Raw genomic sequence first — 24,508 nt, 5'->3', positions numbered from 1 at the left:
ACTGTGTGTATGTACCACTGTCTCCACCACTGTGTGTATATACCACTGTCCCCACCACTGTGTGTATGTACCACTGTCTCCACCACTGTGTGTATATACCACTGTCTCCACCACTGTGTGTATATACCACTGTCCTCACCACTGTGTGTATGTACCACTGTCTCCACCACTGTGTGTATGTACCACTGTCCTCACCACTGTGTGTATATACCACTGTCTCCACCACTGTGTGTATATACCACTGTGTGTATGTACCACTGTCTCCACCACTGTGTGTATGTACCACTGTCTCCACCACTGTGTGTATGTACCACTGTGTGTATGTACCACTGTCTCCACCACTGTGTGTATATACCACTGTGTGTATGTACCACTGTCTCCACCACTGTGTGTATGTACCACTGTGTGTATGTACCACTGTGTGTATGTACCACTGTCTCCACCACTGTGTGTATGTACCACTGTGTGTATGTACCACTGTCTCCACCACTGTGTGTATGTACCACTGTGTGTATGTACCACTGTCTCCACCACTGTGTGTATGTACCACTGTGTGTATGTACCACTGTGTGTATGTACCACTGTCTCCACCACTGTGTGTATGTACCACTGTCCTCACCACTGTGTGTATATACCACTGTCTCCACCACTGTCTGTATGTACCACTGTCCTCACCACTGTGTGTATGTACCACTGTCCTCACCACTGTGTGTATGTACCACTGTCTCCACTACTGTGTGTATGTACCACTGTGTGTATGTATCACTGTGTGTATGTACCACTGTGTGTATGTACCACTGTCTCCACTACTGTGTGTATGTACCACTGTGTGTATGTACCACTGTCTCCACTACTGTGTGTATGTACCACTGTGTGTATGTACCACTGTCTCCACCACTGTGTGTATGTACCACTGTGTGTATGTACCACTGTCTCCACTACTGTGTGTATATACCACTGTGTGTATGTACCACTGTGTGTATGTACCACTGTCTCCACTACTGTGTGTATGTACCACTGTGTGTATGTACCACTGTGTGTATGTACCACTGTGTGTATGTACCACTGTGTGTATGTACCACTGTCTCCACTACTGTGTGTATGTACCACTGTGTGTATGTACCACTGTGTGTATGTACCACTGTGTGTATGTACCACTGTGTGTATGTACCACTGTCTCCACTACTGTGTGTATGTACCACTGTGTGTATGTACCACTGTGTGTATGTACCACTGTGTGTATGTACCACTGTGTGTATGTACCACTGTGTGTATGTACCACTGTCTCCACTACTGTGTGTATGTACCACTGTGTGTATGTACCACTGTGTGTATGTACCACTGTGTGTATGTACCACTGTGTGTATGTACCACTGTATCCACAATTGCAAACATTATTACATTTCCCTTTAAGTTGAGTTCTCACACCCAGATGAGGTTTATGCTCTAGTTTTGCCAACAGGTCTGAACCTGAATGTAAACCTAACTTGAGGGTGTAAGAGCTACACAGACATGTAAATAGGCCCATAAATCCATTCATGGTCTATGAAGCAGCCACCGATTGTAATCATTCTTACATTTAAAGAAAAAAATCTTCTGAGAGCTTTAGGAGGGTGTGTTGCATGTTATCCATACATAGACTGAACTGTCCTGGCGCACAGGAATAACATGAATTATAAAATGGGTGGCCTTCATCTTTAAGTCAACCAAGCCCTCTTCCTCCAACATCAAAACCTGGTACAGTACAGTAAATGCTACACTTGACTACAGCACCCAGGATAGATCACACCATGCCTACACAAGATGGCTAGAGGTTTCAATGTGATATTTAATTGGTGGCACCAGACCAGAACCAATGATGGTATCCTGTCCCCAGGTAGCTTACCTGAGCTGGGAGTGAAGCTTGGTGGCCTTGGCACTGAAGTCCTCCCACACCGGATAGGAACACTAGAACAAAGAGAAAGACACAGGTTAGAATCAACAATAATAGCCTACATGCAGTCATGCACCTCTCTCACTTGACTTAACCGGCTCATTTATCTCACTCTCGTTGTGGAGGAGAAAAGATTATCACAATTTGAGTCTGGAATCTCAAATAGTTACATGGAGCAACAACTGAACCAGTGAAGTGTGGGCGTGTTTGATTTAGGGACCAGGGCAGACAAAACCTCACAAAAGCAGACCAAAGGATGTTTAATGTAGTTAAAGCACGACTTACAATGCAGGAGGATTCGAAGGGGCTTTGCACACACAACCTTCTGGCTGTGAGGCAACAGTGCTAAACACTGTGCCACTATATCTACTAAGCTTTGTCTTTATATTTATTTAACAGTTGTTGCAATAGCTTTAATTAGTAAACTCCTCATTAATGTTGACTAGCTAACCCCCACCAATTGTTTATACAGAAGTGACATTGCAGTAAAATAGGGCAAGTGCTTGTGTGGATATAAAGGATCTCTGACACTGGTACAGCGCAGCACATTTAAACAGCACCCCATCTCCAAAATGGAGGATCTGGGTTATTTTTTTATTTTGTTTCAGAAAGAACAGTGTTATACAGTCAAACAAAATGTCCTAAATGAACTAGAGAGAGCCAATTGAAGCATAGAGATTGTGGATGTTGTCTTTTTATATTCTATATTTGTCTGCCTGTTTTTCTTTTTGTTGTCATGTTTATTATTTTATTCAGGTAGTAGCACAGACAATCATGGTCTTAAAGTAAATCATGCATTCGATGTTTCTTTTTGTACTAGGAAGGGTCGGGGAAGGGTTAGTAATTGTTTAGTTAGGAAATGTAATTTATATATTTATAACTTGCATTTTACAACTGTATATAAATGAAATGTTAAAACCAAATAAAAGATAATAATTGAAAAAAAATTAAATAAAATGTCCGCTGCAGTTCCTAATCTGACCTGAACAACCTCCATCTCTCCCCAACTCCTCCTCTCATCTATCTCCCACTACTCCACTCTTATCTTCCTCTCTCTTCTCTCCCTCCATCTCTCCCCAACTCCTCCTCATCTATCTCCCACTACTCCACTCTTATCTTCCTCTCTCTTCTCTCCCTCCATCTCTCCCCAACTCCTCCTCTCATCTATCTCCCACTACTCCACTCTTATCTTCCTCTCTCTTCTCTCCCTCCATCTCTCCCCAACTCCTCCTCTCATCTATCTCCCACTACTCCACTCTTATCTTCCTCTCTCTTCTCTCCCTCCATCTCTCCCCAACTCCTCCTCATCTATCTCCCACTACTCCACTCTTATCTTCCTCTCTCTTCTCTCCCTCCATCTCTCCCCAACTCCTCCTCATCTATCTCCCACTACTCCACTCTTATCTTCCTCTCTCTTCTCTCCCTCCATCTCTCCCCAACTCCTCCTCATCTATCTCCCACTACTCCACTCTTATCTTCCTCTCTCTTCTCTTCCTCCATCTCTCCCCAACTCCTCCTCATCTATCTCCCACTACTCCACTCTTATCTTCCTCTCTTCTCTTCCTCCATCTCTCCCCAACTCCTCCTCCTCATCTATCTCCCACTACTCCACTCTTATCTTCCTCTCTCTTCTCTCCCTCCATCTCTCCCCAACTCCTCCTCTCATCTATCTCCCACTACTCCACTCTTATCTTCCTCTCTCTTCTCTCCCTCCATCTCTCCCCAACTCCTCCTCTCATCTATCTCCCACTACTCCACTCTTATCTTCCTCTCTCTTCTCTCCCTCCATCTCTCCCCAACTCCTCCTCTCATCTATCTCCCACTACTCCACTCTTATCTTCCTCTCTCTTCTCTCCCTCCATCTCTCCCCAACTCCTCCTCTCATCTATCTCCCACTACTCCACTCTTATCTTCCTCTCTCTTCTCTTCCTCCATCTCTCCCCAACTCCTCCTCATCTATCTCCCACTACTCCACTCTTATCTTCCTCTCTCTTCTCTCCCTCCATCTCTCCCCAACTCCTCCTCATCTATCTCCCACTACTCCACTCTTATCTTCCTCTCTCTTCTCTCCCTCCATCTCTCCCCAACTCCTCCTCATCTATCTCCCACTACTCCACTCTTATCTTCCTCTCTCTTCTCTCCCTCCATCTCTCCCCAACTCCTCCTCTCATCTATCTCCCACTACTCCACTCTTATCTTCCTCTCTCTCTTCTCTTCCTCCATCTCTCCCCAACTCCTCCTCATCTATCTCCCACTACTCCACTCTTATCTTCCTCTCTCTTCTCTCCCTCCATCTCTCCCCAACTCCTCCTCTCATCTATCTCCCACTACTCCACTCTTATCTTCCTCTCTCTTCTCTTCCTCCATCTCTCCCCAACTCCTCCTCTCATCTATCTCCCACTACTCCACTCTTATCTTCCTCTCTCTCTTCTCTCCCTCCATCTCTCCCCAACTCCTCCTCTCATCTATCTCCCACTACTCCACTCTTATCTTCCTCTCTCTTCTCTCCCTCCATCTCTCCCCAACCCCTCCTCTCATCTATCTCCCACTACTCCACTCTTATCTTCCTCTCTCTTCTCTCCCTCCATCTCTCCCCAACTCCTCCTCTCATCTATCTCCCACTACTCCACTCTTATCTTCCTCTCTCTTCTCTTCCTCCATCTCTCCCCAACTCCTCCTCTCATCTATCTCCCACTACTCCACTCTTATCTTCCTCTCTCTTCTCTCCCTCCATCTCTCCCCAACTCCTCCTCTCATCTATCTCCCACTACTCCACTCTTATCTTCCTCTCTCTTCTCTCCCTCCATCTCTCCCCAACTCCTCCTCATCTATCTCCCACTACTCCACTCTTATCTTCCTCTCTCTTCTCTCCCTCCATCTCTCCCCAACTCCTCCTCTCATCTATCTCCCACTACTCCACTCTTATCTTCCTCTCTCTTCTCTCCCTCCATCTCTCCCCAACTCCTCCTCTCATCTATCTCCCACTACTCCACTCTTATCTTCCTCTCTCTTCTCTCCCTCCATCTCTCCCCAACTCCTCCTCATCTATCTCCCACTACTCCACTCTTATCTTCCTCTCTCTTCTCTTCCTCCATCTCTCCCCAACTCCTCCTCTCATCTATCTCCCACTACTCCACTCTTATCTTCCTCTCTCTTCTCTCCCTCCATCTCTCCCCAACTCCTCCTCATCTATCTCCCACTACTCCACTCTTATCTTCCTCTCTCTTCTCTTCCTCCATCTCTCCCCAACTCCTCCTCATCTATCTCCCACTACTCCACTCTTATCTTCCTCTCTCTTCTCTCCCTCCATCTCTCCCCAACTCCACCTCATCTATCTCCCACTACTCCACTCTTATCTTCCTCTCTCTTCTCTCCCTCCATCTCTCCCCAACTCCTCCTCTCATCTATCTCCCACTACTCCACTCTTATCTTCCTCTCTCTTCTCTCCCTCCATCTCTCCCCAACTCCACCTCATCTATCTCCCACTACTCCACTCTTATCTTCCTCTCTCTTCTCTCCCTCCATCTCTCCCCAACTCCTCCTCTCATCTATCTCCCACTACTCCACTCTTATCTTCCTCTCTCTTCTCTCCCTCCATCTCTCCCCAACTCCTCCTCTCATCTATCTCCCACTACTCCACTCTTATCTTCCTCTCTCTTCTCTCCCTCCATCTCTCCCCAACTCCTCCTCTCATCTATCTCCCACTACTCCACTCTTATCTTCCTCTCTCTTCTCTCCCTCCATCTCTCCCCAACTCCTCCTCATCTATCTCCCACTACTCCACTCTTATCTTCCTCTCTCTTCTCTTCCTCCATCTCTCCCCAACTCCTCCTCATCTATCTCCCACTACTCCACTCTTATCTTCCTCTCTCTTCTCTTCCTCCATCTCTCCCCAACTCCTCCTCCTCATCTATCTCCCACTACTCCACTCTTATCTTCCTCTCTCTTCTCTCCCTCCATCTCTCCCCAACTCCTCCTCTCATCTATCTCCCACTACTCCACTCTTATCTTCCTCTCTCTTCTCTCCCTCCATCTCTCCCCAACTCCTCCTCTCATCTATCTCCCACTACTCCACTCTTATCTTCCTCTCTCTTCTCTCCCTCCATCTCTCCCCAACTCCTCCTCTCATCTATCTCCCACTACTCCACTCTTATCTTCCTCTCTCTTCTCTCCCTCCATCTCTCCCCAACTCCTCCTCTCATCTATCTCCCACTACTCCACTCTTATCTTCCTCTCTCTTCTCTCCCTCCATCTCTCCCCAACTCCTCCTCTCATCTATCTCCCACTACTCCACTCTTATCTTCCTCTCTCTTCTCTCCCTCCATCTCTCCCCAACTCCACCTCATCTATCTCCCACTACTCCACTCTTATCTTCCTCTCTCTTCTCTCCCTCCATCTCTCCCCAACTCCTCCTCTCATCTATCTCCCACTACTCCACTCTTATCTTCCTCTCTCTTCTCTTCCTCCATCTCTCCCCAACTCCTCCTCTCATCTATCTCCCACTACTCCACTCTTATCTTCCTCTCTCTTCTCTCCCTCCATCTCTCCCCAACTCCTCCTCTCATCTATCTCCCACTACTCCACTCTTATCTTCCTCTCTCTTCTCTCCCTCCATCTCTCCCCAACTCCTCCTCATCTATCTCCCACTACTCCACTCTTATCTTCCTCTCTCTTCTCTCCCTCCATCTCTCCCCAACTCCTCCTCTCATCTATCTCCCACTACTCCACTCTTATCTTCCTCTCTCTTCTCTCCCTCCATCTCTCCCCAACTCCACCTCATCTATCTCCCACTACTCCACTCTTATCTTCCTCTCTCTTCTCTCCCTCCATCTCTCCCCAACTCCTCCTCATCTATCTCCCACTACTCCACTCTTATCTTCCTCTCTCTTCTCTCCCTCCATCTCTCCCCAACTCCTCCTCTCATCTATCTCCCACTACTCCACTCTTATCTTCCTCTCTCTTCTCTTCCTCCATCTCTCTCTTTCTCATAATCCTGTTCCACCCCATTAACCAAATTATTTTCATTTGTCTTCTTCCCTTACTGCCCCTCTCTCTCCATCTCTCTCTCTCCCTACATCTCTCTCTCACTCTCCATCTCTATCTCCATCTGTCTCTCTCTCACTCTCCATCTCTCACTCTCCATATCTCTCTCTCTCTCTCTCTCTCTCTCTCTCTCTCTCTCTCTCTCTCTCTCTCTCTCTCTCCCTTCCTTCATCATCTTGCATTGTCTCTCGTTCTAAGGATCTCTGTGTGTTTTTGATAGACGCTGTTATAGGGCTGGGCGATATAACGATAACGATAAATATCGCGATATATTTTAATAATCGATATCGGTTTTTTTTTTGATCTGCAACAGGGCAGTTTTAAAACCAGAGACAGTGGACAGACTTGTCTTTCTTGCCTGCGACTTAAAGTAATGGCTTTGCTTGTCCAAATGACAATACTGACCAAATTGAGATTTATTTTTCTCTTGTCCATTTATTTAGTTTGCTTTCTAATTTAAAATACAGTTTGAAACCGTCTGTACACAGTAGGCTATGTGTGCTAGCAGAGCTACTCTCCAGTCACGAGTCACGGTGCACATGTACGGTGGTTTGTCCACCAAAAAAGCGCCAAAAGATAGAAAAGAAACTAGCAGAGCCAGAACTGTTCAACTCCCCTGGAGCCACAGCCAGCAGAGAAGCCGGGTTACTTTCGCATTTAAACCAGCTGCAGCCTGAGAACTGGAGTGTGAGGGGATGTAACACTAAAGATGGTGGCAACGACAAAGAATTGCTGCAAAATAAACATACATTTATTATTATTATTATTTTTTTTTACTTATAACAATTTCGATAATTATCGATATCGAGTGATATGATAACATCATATCGTTATCGCGATATGATTTTTTGCCATATCGCCCAGCCCTACGCTGTTAACGTTAACATCGAGATTTTCAGGTTCATAATCAAAGGGGCTTGATGTTTTGGTTGTGGTCGGGCATTGGCTGCTAAGAGATTCAGCTGGCTGGTGAAACTCTGACTCCCTGTGTGACTGTGTCTGGCTGACTGTCGGTTCCATGTATGGAAGAAATTAATATCACAATAATCACAAGGGTCTGGGTAAATACTGTTTTCTGATTGGCCGGCAGGTGTGCGATAAAACCATTTAATGCACACTTAGTCAGGAAACTATAAAAGAAGGACGTTTCATCACGTCGCTGTGTAGCACGTGAACACACATTGGTGCCAAGTGTGGAAACTTTCAGTTCGGCTGACATTGAGTTGAATATGGATCACAGTCTCCTCGTTGCATTGTTAACTAGCTAACGTTTGATATATTGGTTGATGTATTTGTCCTCAGATAGCTGGTATATTTTTATTATTTTAATACAGGCTTCAATAGAACTGGCACCAAAGTCGGACACCAAGCAGAGCATAGAACGCTGGTATTCTGACCTGATGACCCTTCCTTCTGTTATAGTTTCCTTGCATGTAGTTCGGTCCAAGTTTAATCACCGTTCTACAGTACATTCACCCACTACCCAACCTGTAACCATAGCGACATTAAAGAACACAGCTGCCAAACTTATCAACTGTGGCGAAGCACAGCTGACGATCAGGAAGGAAAACACACCAATGATTTCAACATTTCTTTCAATCTATTTGGAGAAAACAACACTTTTGAAGAATGGGAGTCGGAAAATAAAAAAAAACAAGTCAAGAGCAAAAGAAGAAACTGACACCAGACCAGAACGATAGAGGAAGATAATATTTTTCAACACAGGAAAGAAAATAGGATTTGAGAGAAGTTTGTACATTTACTGGGATTAAAGGAGATGTATTTATATTGTTGGGGTTAACTTGTGGAACAATGCTGATATACATTTAAGAATGTGTAATTGGCTTTTGAAAGACGGTTTGTATAAATATAAATGTGAATAATCTTTATTTAGTTATTTATTCGTTTTTGTTTTGGAGGCTTAATTTGATAAGAATATAGGACAGGCATGTATAAGCATTATGCTTCAGCCTGTACCTTTTCAGTCACTGCCAGAATCAAAGACTGTTGACAGACTGGAATGGTACAGGGTATAGGCTAATGCAGTACGGCACAGGGTATAGTCCAGGGGTCTTCAATTAAGTTTGGCCGAGGGCCAAATTTCTTCCAAGCCATTGTATGGGGGTCCGGAAAAAAAACAATGGCTAATTTAATATATTGACAGTGAAAACATTTTAACTCTGTGACAGACCACCTTATAACTAAGACATACATTTGTGGCAGATGCAGATAATGGACAAAATAAACGAGCTGAATAGGTGGCCTAATAAACTGTAAACAACATACACATTTACACTGAACTGTTTGCCATTTTATTGTAAAACCAGAGACAAGCGCCTCTCTCTTATCGGCCTATCTTACATTACGCACAACCAATGTGTCTATCTGACGGCCCTTTCTGTGGAGTGCACTGAACTATTGAGAAACAATAGGAATTTTCCATTGGTTCTCCCAGTCCATGTGACCATTTCTAGCATTTCCATTGGCTATAGTGACAGACATAGATATATGATAAATGGATAGATACAGCGGATTAGATGCAGTCCAGAGAATACAACCAATCTAGATATTTCAAGATTCTATGCTTTACATTCTATGCTTTACATACATTTTTAGATGACAATCGATTCCGATACAATAAAGCAAGTCTTTATCACAAACAAATCCAAAGATATTTAATATTTTACAAAACATGTCTACTGTTGCGCCCGGCTTTAGAGGGTTAAAAGCCTAATAGTGTTGTCACGATACTGGAATTTCGACTTCGATACGATACCTTGAAAAGTATTGATACTTAGATACCATTTCGATACCAAAAAATAATAATAATAATAATAATAATAATAATATATATATATATATATATATATATATATATATATTTTTTAACAAATTTAGCTTTTGTTGCTGGTTGATTCTCCTCAGCTTCTCTCTGGTACTATAAGAGAAGATAAATATAACACTTTTAAAACCCTTTGTTTATCTTTAGATCACACATTTAAAAATAACTGTTCATCTCACTTCAATCATTTTAATTGCAGATGCAGAACATGGTATTTTCTCAAGCAGACAGATGTAAACACTGTAATCTGTGTTGCATGTACCTGACAAACTGAACTGTTTGTATTACAGTTAGTAACAGTTTCGATTTTTATTTAAAGATAACGAGAGAGAGAGAGAGAGAGAGAGAGAGAGAGAGAGAGAGAGAGAGAGAGAGAGAGAGAGAGAGAGAGAGAGAGGCTATGCTCGGAGCATTAAGCATTTTAGTAACGTTACATTTTCAACAAGATTGCTGCTATTTAAACACTTCATGGAAACGGGGTAACGTTAACCTTATGTCGACTGTAGTATTGTATGACCTCGACATAACGTTTAAACGTTAACGTTACTCCGTTTCCATGCAGTAATTATAAAAGTGGCCAGCTAAGCTAACGGAGCTAACGGCTAGCAGTAGCTAACGTTAGCTGAAAGCTGTAACGTTACTAACAACGAATCAGCTGTTGATATTATGCGCCATCAGTAGACAACGTATCATGTATTAAACTAGAGTTAATGGTTTAATGCTTCAGTCACAGTGACGTTGAAAGAGCAGCTGTCACGAACCTCTTTCATTTCTTTATGGAGAGATCCGCGTTGGCCACTGCTCTGTAACACCGCTTGCAAATAGCATTGGTGCATCTTTAGCTTGTCCTTCGTTGTTTACTTCAAACCCGAAGTACCTCCAAACAGCACTTCTGCTGTTTTCTTTATCCACAAGCACAAGTTGCGGAGGCTCTGCATTTGCCATCTTCAGCTAAAATGTTTGTTTACAAACTGAAGACGGCTCTGTGAGGGAGAGGGCTGGACTCGGAGGAGGCGGAGGGGCAAGCGTGCTCTGAACAGCGAGTCAACAACTTCCGGTAGAACACTCGCCAGCTGGTATCGATAGGCCTACTGCAGAAAGTATCGGTATTTCGGGAAATGAGTATCGAAACCATTTTAAATATTCAGTATCGATATGTATCGATACTTCGATATTTTTGACAACACTAAAGCCTAATAGTATTTTTTATTTAGTTAATAAATGTCTCGTTGTAATTCCTTATATACCTAATGTAGCGCATCTTCTTGAAGCAGATTCAGCATTTTTTGCTCTGATTTGACTTCAGTTTACAGTAATTGCATTGTTACTGTTCACATGTGTGGTGCCGTCACAGTCATATATAAGTAAAGATAAAGTTTGAATGACTTACTGAACTGGTGTTTTAATTTCACACCACACTGCTTGTTTGCTATTTCAGCACCAGGCGCTGTCCACCGACTTTTTTCATGTTGAGCAAGCACTACATTGCACCTCGCTGCCTACCTGTTATTCACTCTCAACATGGATAAAACAACGTATAATAAGCATTCTTTAGGTGGTGGTAGTTTCTCTATTTGGACATTATAGCTAACATATAGCCTAGCCTAGTTGGTCTGATATAAAAAATAATAATAAAAAAAAAGAAATCAAAATCTTTTTTATTTATTTATTTTTTTTAATATTCTGAAGGGCCAGATATTATTGCTGGCGGGCCAATTTCGGCCCGCGGGCCGCCTATTGCCGACCTCTGGTATAGGCTAATGCAGTACGGCACAGGGTATAGGCTAATGCAGTACAGCACAGGGTATAGGCTAATGCAGTATGGTACAGGGTATAGGCTAATGCAGTACAGCACAGGGTATAGGCTAATGCAGTATGGTACAGGGTATAGGCTAATGCAGTATGGTACAGGGTATAGGCTAATGCAGTATGGTACAGGGTATAGGATAATGCAGTATGGTACAGGGTATAGGATAATGCAGTATGGTACAGGGTATAGGCTAATGCAGTACAGCACAGGGTATAGGCTAATGCAGTATGGTACAGGGTATAGGCTAATGCAGTATGGTACAGGGTATAGGCTAATGCAGTATGGTACAGGGTATATGCTAATGCAGTATGGTACATGGTATAGGCTAATACAGTATGGTATAAGGTATAGGATAATGCAGTATATAAAAAAAAAAAAAAAAAAATCTAACCCTAACTAACCATACTGTCATGCACTTGTCCTAATAAACTAACCTACACTGTAGCACTCAACACTTTGATGAACATTGTTACTCAGCTGATAGAGTTGTGCTCTTCCTGATGGCTTGTCGTACAGAACTTGTAAGTCGCTTTGGATAAAAGCGTCAGCTAAATGACTAAATGTAAATGTAAATGTAAATGTATGGTACAGGGTATAGGCTAATGCAGTATGGTACAGGGTATAGGCTAATGCAGTATGGTACAGGGTATAGGCTAATGCAGTATGGTACAGGGTATAGGCTAATGCAGTATGGTACAGGGTATAGGCTAATGCAGTATGGTACAAGGTATAGGATAATGCAGTATGGTACAGGGTATAGGATAATGCAGTATGGTACAGGGTATAGGCTAATGCAGTATGGTACATGGTACTTACTGGTGGTGTTACTATGGCGCGACCCCGGTCAGTCGCCTTTGGTTTAGCTCCGCGACGATTGTGCACATTTTTAGCTATTATGTTTGTTTTTTCGACTTTTTTTATTAAATCATCACTGGCGGGTATGTCATACGACCGCCAGACACTTATGGACCTAAACTCCGGACTCAAATTGGAGTTGGGAGACACTTTATGCCCAGAAGGGCTAACAGAAATCAAGCGGGAGAACGGCAACAAAGGAAACGGCAGAAAGAAACATAGAGGTAGACGAGGCGGTATCAAACTTAGATTAAAAAGATCTGCTTACCGTCCAGCAATTCCATCCATCTTTCTGGCGAATGCACGTTCGTTGGAGGGAAGGATGGACGACTTGAGAGCGAGGGTCCGATTCCAACGGGAGATGAGAGACGTTAATATCATGTGTTTCACTGAGACATGGCTCAAGCCAGCGACGCCGGACAACAGCGTCTCTCCATCGGACAATTTCACCGTCCTGAGAGCAGATCGCACGGCATCCTCTGGGAAGAGCGTCGGAGGTGGGGTCTGCATCCTCACGAACAATCTCTGGGTTAATCCCAAGGAAGTACATGTCCTCTCAAGTTCATGCTCCCCAGATATGGAACATCTCCAGATCCTGTGTCGCCCGTATCACCTACCCCGTGAGTTTACCGCGGTCATTTTATCCGTCGTGTATATTCATCCACAGGCAAATACCGGCAAAGCGCTGGGGGAATTACACGACCACATCAACAAACAGCAGATCAAGCACCCGGAAGCCGCGACGATAGTGACTGGTGATTTCAACCAGGCAAACCTGAAAAAAGTGATGCCGACTTTTTTTCAGCACATCGCCTGCTCCACAAGAGGGGGGAACACACTCGACCACTGCTACACCCCGTTCAGAGCTGCCTACAAGGCTGTAGCGGCTCCGCCACTGATGGGCTCTGTAAGCGCGAGCGATCACGACTCCATCTTTTTAATCCCAGCATACAAACAGAGATCACGCGAAGTCGTCGTGTCACGTGAGACAAAAAAGTGGTCTGACGAATCAGAGGCCGAGCTCCGTGACGCGTTCAAGGATACAGACTGGGACATGTTTGAAGGAAGCGCCAGTGACGTCAGCGAGTATGCTGATACCGTTGTAAGCTACATAACTACAGTGGCAGACGGCATTGTCCTCACAAAGACGGCGCGGGTTTTCCCAAACCAGAAACCTTGGGTGGACAGCACTATAAGAACAGCCCTAAACTCACGCACCACGGCTTATAACCTGGGCAGAGAGTCAGGAAATATGGAAGAATACAAGGCTTCAGTCTACACTCTGCGCAAGGCTGTTAAACTTGCTAAGAGGACATATGCTGAGAAACTGGAGACACAAATGGCACAAAACGACACAAGAGGCTTGTGGAGGGGACTGAAGACAATAACTGACTACAAAGTCAGCGCCCCCTCAATGGGGAGCGACGACGCCTCTCTAGCGGACAAACTCAACTCCTTCTACGCTCGGTTCGGTGTAGACAGTGTCGCCGCTAGCCCTCTGGCTAGTGACGTCACTGGCGCACCGGCTGTTGTGGAGGGGGGGGGGCAACCGCGGGGGGGCGGGGGCGCTCTCTCGTTGTCGGAACACAGTGTGAGAAGAGCATTTATGCAGGTGAACACCAGGAAGGCTGCAGGCCCAGATGGTATAACAGGACGCATACTTAAGTCCTGTGCAAACCAGCTTGCCCCGGTGTTCACCGCCATATTTAATCAATCCCTGGCGGAGTCAGTAGTCCCTGCCTGCTTCAAGATGTCTACCATCATCCCTGTACCGAAGAAACCCTCCCCAACATGTCCAAATGATTACAGACCGGTGGCACTCACCTCTGTGGTCATGAAATGTTTCGAGAGGCTGGTCAAGGACCACATTTGTGCCTCTCTCCCCAGTGATATGGACCCTATGCAATTTGCATACAGGACAAACAGGTCCACTGATGACGCGGTCTCCCAGGTACTGCACAGCACTCTCTCCCACCTTGACCGTCAGAAGGGGGGCTATGTGAGACTGTTGTTCATTGACTACAGCTCAGCGTTCAACACCATAGTCCCCACCAGACTGGTGGACAAGCTGATCGAGCTAGGCCTGAGCTCCGCCCTGAGCGCCTGGGTACTGGACTTTCTGAGTGAAAGACCCCAGGCGGTCAGGGTGGGGGGTCAGACCTCCAACACCATCACCCTGAGCATCGGGTCCCCCCAGGGCTGTGTTCTAAGCCCCCTGCTGTACTCACTCTACACACACGACTGTGTGGCCAAGTTCAGCTCCAACTCCATTGTGAAGTTCGCCGACGACACGGTGGTGGTGGGGCTGATCTCGGACAACGACGAGAAGGCCTACCGGGAGGAGGTTGAGGTACTGGAACGTTGGTGCCAGGACAACAGCCTGCTCCTGAACATTGGTAAAACCAAGGAGCTGATCGTGGATTATAGGAGAGGACAGCGGGAGACACACACACCACTGAGGATTAACGGGGCTACCGTGGACAGGGTGAGCAGCTTCAAGTACCTGGGGGTCCACATCTCAGAGGACCTGACATGGTCAACACACATAGGCACAGTAGTAAAGAAAGCGAAGCAGCGCCTCTACCACCTGAGACAGTTAAGGAAGTTCAGAGTATCGGGGAAGATACTCCAGTCCTTCTACTCAGGAGCTGTAGAGAGCATCTTGACCGGAAACATCACTGCCTGGTATGGGAACAGCACGGCACAGGACAAGAAGGCCCTACAGAGTGTGGTGCGCTCAGCCGAGCGTACCACGGGTATTGCGCTACCTCCCCTGCAGGCTCTATACAACAAGAGGTGCAAATCCAGAGCCTGCAGGATAATGAAAGACCCCCACCACCCCAATAACAGCCTGTTCCAGCTGCTGAGGTCAGGCAGACGCCTGCGAATTCTAGAGACTAAGACGGAGAGGCTTAGGCTAAGCTTCTTCCCCCAGGCCATCAGAGCCTTGAACAATGAACATTGAGAGACACAGAACTGAACTATCCACACACAAGTACATACACGACACGCACGCTGAGCACGCTCACACACTAGCAGCCACTTTAACACTCATGCCGCACACACGCACACTTATGGCCAGAGGAAAGGCCACTTAAAGTAGTATAACATCAGGAACAGTGTATTGCACTACTAAAGCTAACTAGCATGTCCTATATGCTCTGTAAATACTAATGTACAGATACCGAGATGGCACACCATGTACCTGTTTATTGCACTGTTTTATTGGATTCTATTAATATGTTGTACCACTGTATTTTTATTGGATTCTATTATATGTTGTACCACTGTATTGCACATCGTCGCGGGCAAGACCAGCCGCATTTCATTGTATACCTGTATGCCGTGACAATTAAAACTCTTGAATCTTGAATCTTGAATCTTGGTATAGGCTAATACAGTATGGTATAAGGTATAGGATAATGCAGTATGGTACAGGGTATATGCTAATAAATACAGTATGGTACAGGGTATAGGATAATACAGTATGGTACAGGGTATAGGATAATACAGTATGGTACAGGGTATAGGATAATACAGTATGGTACAGGGTATAGGCTAATACAGTATGGTATAAGGTATAGGATAATGCAGTATGGTACAGGGTATAGGATAATGCAGTATGGTACAGGGTATAGGCCAGGGGTCAGCAACCTTTACTATCAAAAGAGCCACTTTTCCCCCGTCCCACAAAATAAAATGCTCAGGGAGCCGCACAACCTATTTACCCTTAAAATGAAGATAACACAGTGTATAACGTTTTATATATCCCCAAGCATACCCCACATTTAGCATAAAACGCCTGACAATTGCATACCCAAAGTAATTTGTAATTTATTATACTTATAGCACACAGTTTGTTGCATTAATGGGATTATAAAGCAACAAAAAGAAAATGTTGACTTTTTATTGCTGTTTTTACCTGTTATAACAAAGGAAAACCTCAAACTCTTATGAAGACGAGAAAAAATACTGGCTGTGTAGACCTATTTTTAAATAAAACACAGAAGAGGAGACAAAACACTGGTGTCTTTAGACCGACTTTGAAATAAAACCCTGAACTATTCAGGTATATTTGAGTCCTTCCCTTATTTGTGGAACATTTATAAAATTAAAAGTAGTCCACTTTAAAAAAAGACTACCATGTGTAGACCTACTTTGAAATAAAACACAGAAAAGGAGAAAAAACACTGGCATCTGTAGACATACTTTGAAATAAAACCCTGAACTATGCAGCTCTATTAGAGTCCTTCCCTTATTTGTGGAAAATCTATAAAAGAAAAAAGAAAAAATTTGTTGTTCGCAAATTTCGCACCACATATCAGGCATACAGGTAAGCCTTTTGTTGACTAAATATCTTAGTTGATGAAATATTTTTTCATTTCAGTGTCACAGTATGACATCGATCTCCAAAATAATAAAAAAATTATAATAAAAAATAAAGTTTAAATAAAAAAAAAAAAATTGGGGGGCCAGGGAGCCGCAGCTGATTCGCTAAAGAGCCGCATGCGGCCTCGGAGCCGCAGGTTGCCGACCCCTGGTATAGGCTAATAGAGTATAGTACAGTGTATAGAATAATGCAGTATGGCACAGGGATGGCAAAGGGAAATAGGAAATTAGTTTCCCAGGATAACACAGCAGTATAATGTATTATTCCATGTATGACAGAACAGAAGGCTGTTCTCTGTCTGTCACTCACTACCCCTCTATCAGATTCTCTTTCTACACTCTCTCTTTCAATCAATCCCTCTCCTCTCCCCTACACTCCTCTTCTCTCCATCTGCTCCCCACTAAGCACCCCCCCCCATGGTGCTATCTACCATTTCCAAATACACACACACACACACACACACACACACACACACACACACACACACACACACACACACACACACACACACACACACACACACACACACACACACACACACACACACACACACACACACACACACACACACACACACACACACACACACACACACACACACACACACACACACACACACACACACACACACACACACACACACACACACACACACACACACACACACACACACACACACACACACACACACACACACACACACACACACACACACACACACACACACACACACACACACACACACACACACACACACACACACACACACACACACACACACACACACACACACACACACACACACACACACACACACACACACACACACACACACACACACACACACACACACACACACACACACACACACACACACACACACACACACACACACACACACACACACACACACACACACACACACACACACACACACACACACACACACACACACACACACACACACACACACACACACACACACACACACACACACACACACACACACACACACACACACACACACACACACACACACACACACACACACACACACACACACACACACACACACACACACACACACACACACACACACACACACACACACACACACACACACACACACACACACACACACACACACACACACACACACACACACACACACACACACACACACAGCCGCTGGCAGCAGTCTGCATCAAAGTGTCCTGACTCAACCAACCATGTCTGCTGACGCAAATCAAAGCTGGACTCCTCAGTCTCAACTGGACGATCTCCTCCTGTCCCCCTCTCCTCTTCTCTTCTCCCCCTCTCCTCTCCACCCCTCTCCTCTTCTCTCCCTCACCTCCTCTCCACCCCTCTCCTCTTCTCTCCCTCTCCTCTCCTCCTCTCCACTCCTCTCCACCTCTACCATATCACAGTCTCCTTCTCTCCCCTTCTCCTCCTATGCCTGTCTCTTCTCCACCTCCCCTCTCCTCCTCCCCCTTTACTATCTTTCTCTCCCCTTCTATTTCTATCCCCCTCTCCTCTCCTCCTATCCCCTTATCCTGCCCCCCCTCTCCTCACCTCCTCTTCCTTTCTCCTCTTCTCCTCTCCCTCTCTCCCCTCCTCCCCCTCTCCTCTCCTCCTCTCCCTTTATCCTCATTTCACTCTCTCCTCTCCTCCTATTCCTCTCCTCCTCTCTCTTTCTCCTCCTCTCACTCTATCATCTCCTCCTCTTCCCCTCTCCTCTCCCTTTCTCCTCCTTTCACTCTCCCTTTCTCCTCCTCTCCCTCTCTCCTCTGCTCCCCCTCTCCTCTCCCGTTATCCTCCTCTCACTCTCTCCTCTCCCCCTCTCATCTCCTCCTCTCCCTTTCTCCTCCTCTCACTCTCTCCTCTCCCCCTCTCCTCTCCTCCTCTGCCTTTCTCCTCCTCTCACTCTCTCCTCTCCCCCTCTCCTCTCCTCCTCTGCCTTTCTCCTCCTCTCACTCTCCCTTTCCACTCCCTCTCTCCTCTCCTCTGCTCTACCCTCTCCGCTCCCTTTCTCCTCCCCTCACTCTCTCCTCTCCTCCTCTCATCTCCTCTTCTCCCTTTCTCCTCCTCTCACTCTCTCCTCTCCTCCTCTCCTCTCCTCTCCTCTACTCCTCCTCTTCCTCTCTCCTCTCCTCTCCACCTAAACTCCAGGATCTGCAGTACCCATCTCATCCATACTATCACTACTACTACTAAACTCCAGCCTGATCCAGGGACCAACACCAGTTGTAATACCAGTACCATGGTCAAGTACAGTGGCTGGAGTATGTTATGAGTACTGGGTACATACTCTGTAATTGAAAAAGGAGGGATCAAGAGGGAGGGGTTTTGTTCAGAGAAGCTGTGATGTCAGAAGGGGATGATGGGAAGTGAAATAACGACAAAAGCAAGAGAGAATGAGAGGAAGAGGAGATAGGAAGAGATAGATAAATAGAGAGGGAGAGGGAGAGGAGTATATAAATAAATATATATACTGTACGGAGAGAGAGGGAGAGAGAGAGAGAGAGAGAGAGAGAGAGAGAGAGAGAGAGAGAAGGATGAAGGAATGAAAGGAGGGAGAGGAAGGAGGGAGAGAAATAGAGAAAAAAGAAAGAGGGGAGGGGGGACTGATGTCAGAGAGTGGCTGTTCTTTGATCTGCTCTGTTTGATGTGGCTTAATTTGGTCTGGAATCACAACCACATTTCCCCTGGTACAACCCTACACCCCCCCAGACACACAGACACACAGACACACAGACACACACACACACAGACACACACACGCACGCACGCACGCACGCACGCACACACACACACACACACACACACACACACACACACACACACACACACACACACACACACGCACACACACACACACACACACACACACACACGCACGCACGCACACACGCACACACACACACTGCTCCCTCCTTGCAGGTTGTTTGAAGTGCCCTTCAGGGACTAAGCTGTGAGGATGGGAGATAAGGAGAAGGGACGCCCCTACACACACACACACACGCACACACACACGCACGCACGCACGCACATATACACATATACACACATATACACACATATGAAACAGCATTTATAAACCAATCATCAGCTAGTCTGTCACCACCAGGAACTGTTACTGGATTAGAATTCCCCAGTATGTTAATGAGGTACGGTCCTGTGTGTGTAACACTGAATGTAGGTGATTTTACTGTGTGTGTATGTGTGTGTGTGTGTGTGTGTGTGTGTGTGTGTGTGTGTGTGTGTGTGTGTGTGTGTGTGTGTGTGTGTGTGTGTGTGTGTGTGGACATGCAGGCTGACCCAGACAATAGGCTCAGTAGCTCTGCATGCTGGAGTGGATCCTGAAGGCCGGGACGGACTGAGATAAGAAGCCCTCCTATAGGAGGGGATTTCCACCCTAAAACCTAACCTCCCATCACTATCATGTCTGGTGAAATATTCTCCATCCACTAGAATTTCTGCCTATGTGTCAGGATGGAGGTAGGTGAGTTCCAATTGTTGTAGGCAATCACAGAGACGGAGAAGGTATACTCTTGAACAGGTTCGACTTTAATAGTAAAGAACACAAAGAGTAATACTAGGATACTATGCCAAGGCAAGGGAACGAGAGAATTAGATAATGGAGCTTAGTGGTGGTCCAGAACAGGAACCGCCCGCGTTATCTCCGAACGCCTATAGTGAAGACCTGACAAATGACAAGCAGAGGAAAGGAATGTTATAAAGCCACCAAATACCAACATTCCACACACACCCCCGTGACAGCCAATCAGAAGCCAACCCCTAATTGACAGCACTAAATGACAGGGAAAATAGGTGACAGTAAACAAGTGACAGATGACAGAGAAGGTGGGAGGTTCCCGACCGTAGTCAAGAACCAGAATCGTAACACCTATGTGTTTGTTTGTTTATTAATTTTCATCTTTTTTTGCATAAATGCTTCAAAACATTGCATTGGTGGCAGTTAAATGTTCCAAAGTCTGACAGAAGATATCTATCCGGCTGCAAGCGAGCCTAGCTTAGCACAAATTAAAGTGGATACGATACGGACCAGCTAGCCTAGCTTGAAACTTCAGGCTGGCTGGGTCCATATCAGCTTTCATTTGGGCTAAGCTAGGCTAGCTTGCAGCCGGATAGCTTCCTACTGAACGCACCTACAGAGAGGTATCTATCTTCTTGTCTGACTCTGGAGAAGATGTATTTCCCGAAATGTCGGCGTGTTCCTTTAAATGAAAATGTTTTTTAATCAAGTATTGTTGGATGAATCGATTATCGTTAGTGGCAGCTCTAATTGGAATGGCTTTTCACCTGACAGCAGAGACAATTGACGTGAGTTGCATCTTAGGGTGGATTGGGGCCTGTGGGGCCCGGCGGCGCGGCTGGCAGGTACGGAGCGGGCTATTATCCCTTCAGTCTAACCAAGCAGAACATCAACCTATTAAAGCAGCGTTCTCATCTGGAGCAGGAGAGGAGTAATCAGGCAACACTAACTCTGAGGCCCGCTGCACGAGGAGAGAGAAACACTCACATTATTATGGGATGTTTCATCTCACCGATCACACAGTGTAGGTTTTGTGCATGAAAGGCACAAGCGGCGATCCAAACATGAACAAACAGGTACAGTAGCCCCGCCGACAGAAACTAAAATGCAAATGGGAACTAATTCTGAGTGAGCTCTTAGCACAAGGAACAACACTAGACAAGCAGGTGAATAATGGGGTTTTAATAGCATTTGCTATAAATGGACTACATTTATATAAAAGCTTTTATCCAAAGCGCTTTACAACGTATGCCTCACATTCACCCATTCACTCACACATTCACTCACACATTTATTCACTCACACATTCACTCACACATTCACTCACACATTCACTCACACATTCACTCACACATTCACTCACACATTCACTCACCCATTCACTCACACATTCACTCACACATTCACTCACACATTTATTCACTCACACATTCACTCACACATTCACTCACACATTTATTCACTCACACATTCACTCACACATTTATTCACTCACACATTCACTCACACATTTATTCACTCACACATTCACTCACACATTCACTCACACATTCACTCACACATTTATTCACTCACACATTCACTCACACATTTATTCACTCACACATTCACTCACACATTTATTCACTCACACATTCACTCACACATTCACTCACACATTTATTCACTCACACATTCACTCACACATTTATTCACTCACACATTCATGGCGGTGGCAGCCTGCTCAGTGGGAGCAGTTAGGGGTTAAGCGTCTTTCCCAAGGAATCTTCTGATCACCAGACCTTCCGTTCCCTTCGTATTGTCCCCCCATTTGCAGTATTTTGTGGCCGTAAACAGGTGTGTTTTATCGGCAATGATTTGATTTGATTTGATTTTTATTTGTATCGAACATAGAAACATAAAACAAGTTTAAAAAAACAAAAAGGTAAATAGTCAAAGACTATTTCCATACAATAAGTGTTCGAGAAGGAACAGGGGGAAGTAAAACAACTGCCCCTTCCTTACAATATTCTATGAGGTAAAGAAGTTGTAAATACTGTTGTAAATCTACAGATCAAACTATTCATGAATGTGAATGAGACTGAGAGGCTGGGACTTGAAAAGACAAGCACGTTTAATCAACTATAGTTAGGTTTCAGATGAATTATATTATTTTACATTACATTACATTTACATTTAGCTAACACTTTTACCACTTTCAATTGTGTACAAAAAGACCAGTGGGGGATACACTCCTGGCAGTCAACAATGAGTGACATTGTTCATCTAACAGTGTCAAACATAAGTGCTTCACTTTGAGTGCATAGCAAGCATGAACAACAATTGTTTTATTTATTTTCTTCAGTGATATATCAATTGAATAAGTGTTTTTTTTAGCCTGTAGCAGAAGATTGAGTGTCGAGCTGTTCTGCCTGTGGTAGGACGTTTATTCCACCACACGAAGTAAAGAAAATTGTGATGATATTTCTAACCATATCGCTGAGCCCTACTTTGGAGGATTTGTGAGAAGCATCCATCTGCAGAGCGGCGCTCTGGGGTCCGGCGCTCTGGGGCCCGCTCAGCAGCGCCACCCACCCAAATGGCTGAATTGGAGTATTGCACTGTGCGGGCACAGCTGTGAGATCCACGCGAGGCCAGATATCTTGAATGAATGCGTTTATTTAAACTTTAATTAACAGATTGCAGAATGGGTACAGTACAGTACAGCTCAATACACACAATTGTTAAGGGGATGCAGACCAGAGAAAGACTTTCGTCTTGTTTACATCAGGGTCCCCCATTTTCAATTCATAATGACATTTATGACATACTCAATATACAGATATAAAAATCTAATCTAATCATCTAATCTAAACTAATCATGACATTTATGACATACATATATGCAGTACTGTTACATTTGTGACATACAAGATATACAAGATATGTCTTTCATATTAGCTATATTTTCGAGGGGGACAAATGTACCTCTTTTAAATATTGAGGGGGACATGTCCCCTGCACCCCCCCCCCCCCCCCCCCCCCCCACCCCCCCATAAAACTATGCCTATGATCCAGTGGCGGCTGCTGACCAAATTTTTTGGTGAAGCACAAATTATTATATTATATTCATAAAACATCCCCCAATGTGTGTGTCAATAGTGGCTGGTGAGTTAAACAATTGGGGAGGACGGGAGATAATAAAGAAGTACAGACACAGTGTGGTTATGAAGACAGCAGACAGACACTACAGTTAAAGACAACAGGCACTAGTAATAAATACCTTGGAGTAACTCTTGACACACACCTCACTTACACACATCACAACAATAGCTTAGTCAAGAAGGCAAATCAAAAACTATTTGTTTACAGCAAGATCAGACTATTTCTCATCCTCACTGTTTCAAACACATCAGATGTGTTACACATACACACAGTCCTCATATCCCTCCTAGTTACACACAGTCCTCATATCCCTCCTAGTTACACACAGTCCTCATATCCCTCCTAGTTACACACAGTCCTCATATCCCTCCTAGTTACACAGCACTGTATCTCTCTCAACCAAAGCTCTACTAGTAGTCAACTTCACCAGCTGATATAGATGCTGTCTGCTCTACAGTAACTAACTCAAGAATCAAGAGGTTTATTTGTCACATACATACCAGGGCATACAGTGAAATGCGGGACACATACACACAGTTGCGAGAGTGAGAGTGAGAGCAGCACATCACCAGTTATCAAGTGTATACTTCATAGACAGTCACGTTAGCTACCGGTTGTGCGGCTAGCTAACGTTAGCTCTCGATGAGACTTATTTTGCACTTACCTATAAACGCATTACGCAGCCCCTCCACGAAATCCACTTGAGAACAGCTGTGTAACAAAGTCCAATAGGCCCTCATTCATTAGATCCAAAGCATCAATTGCTTTTCCTCGACTCTAATGCTAGTTTAGCAGCTAATGGCTAATGGCTAAACAGCTGATTTTGTAAACAAAGCAGAACGAGCCCGCCTGCATTCATTCACATGTAAATCGAACTCCTCCCCCACGAGGACAGCTGAGCCATGAGACAAAGTCTCTAAACAGGATGACTTCAC

At 44.9% G+C, this 24,508-nt stretch overlaps 1 protein-coding gene across 1 annotated transcript in view; it reads right to left on the bottom strand.

Annotated features, from left to right (window-relative positions):
- Positions 1 to 24,508, bottom strand: part of mtss1lb (MTSS I-BAR domain containing 2b) — a 239,448-nt gene that overhangs the window by 127,862 nt on the left and 87,078 nt on the right. The window contains 1 exon segment of the mRNA XM_084309215.1: positions 1,886 to 1,947. Within this exon segment, the coding sequence (XP_084165341.1) occupies positions 1,886 to 1,947 (62 nt within the window).

Source organism: Notolepis coatsorum, assembly GCF_963971535.1.
Source record: "Notolepis coatsorum genome assembly, chromosome: 2".
Taxonomy (NCBI): Eukaryota; Metazoa; Chordata; class Actinopteri; order Aulopiformes; family Paralepididae; genus Notolepis; species Notolepis coatsorum.
The sequence above is the reverse complement of the archived record's forward strand: the minus strand, read 5'-3'. Positions and strand labels throughout refer to the sequence as shown.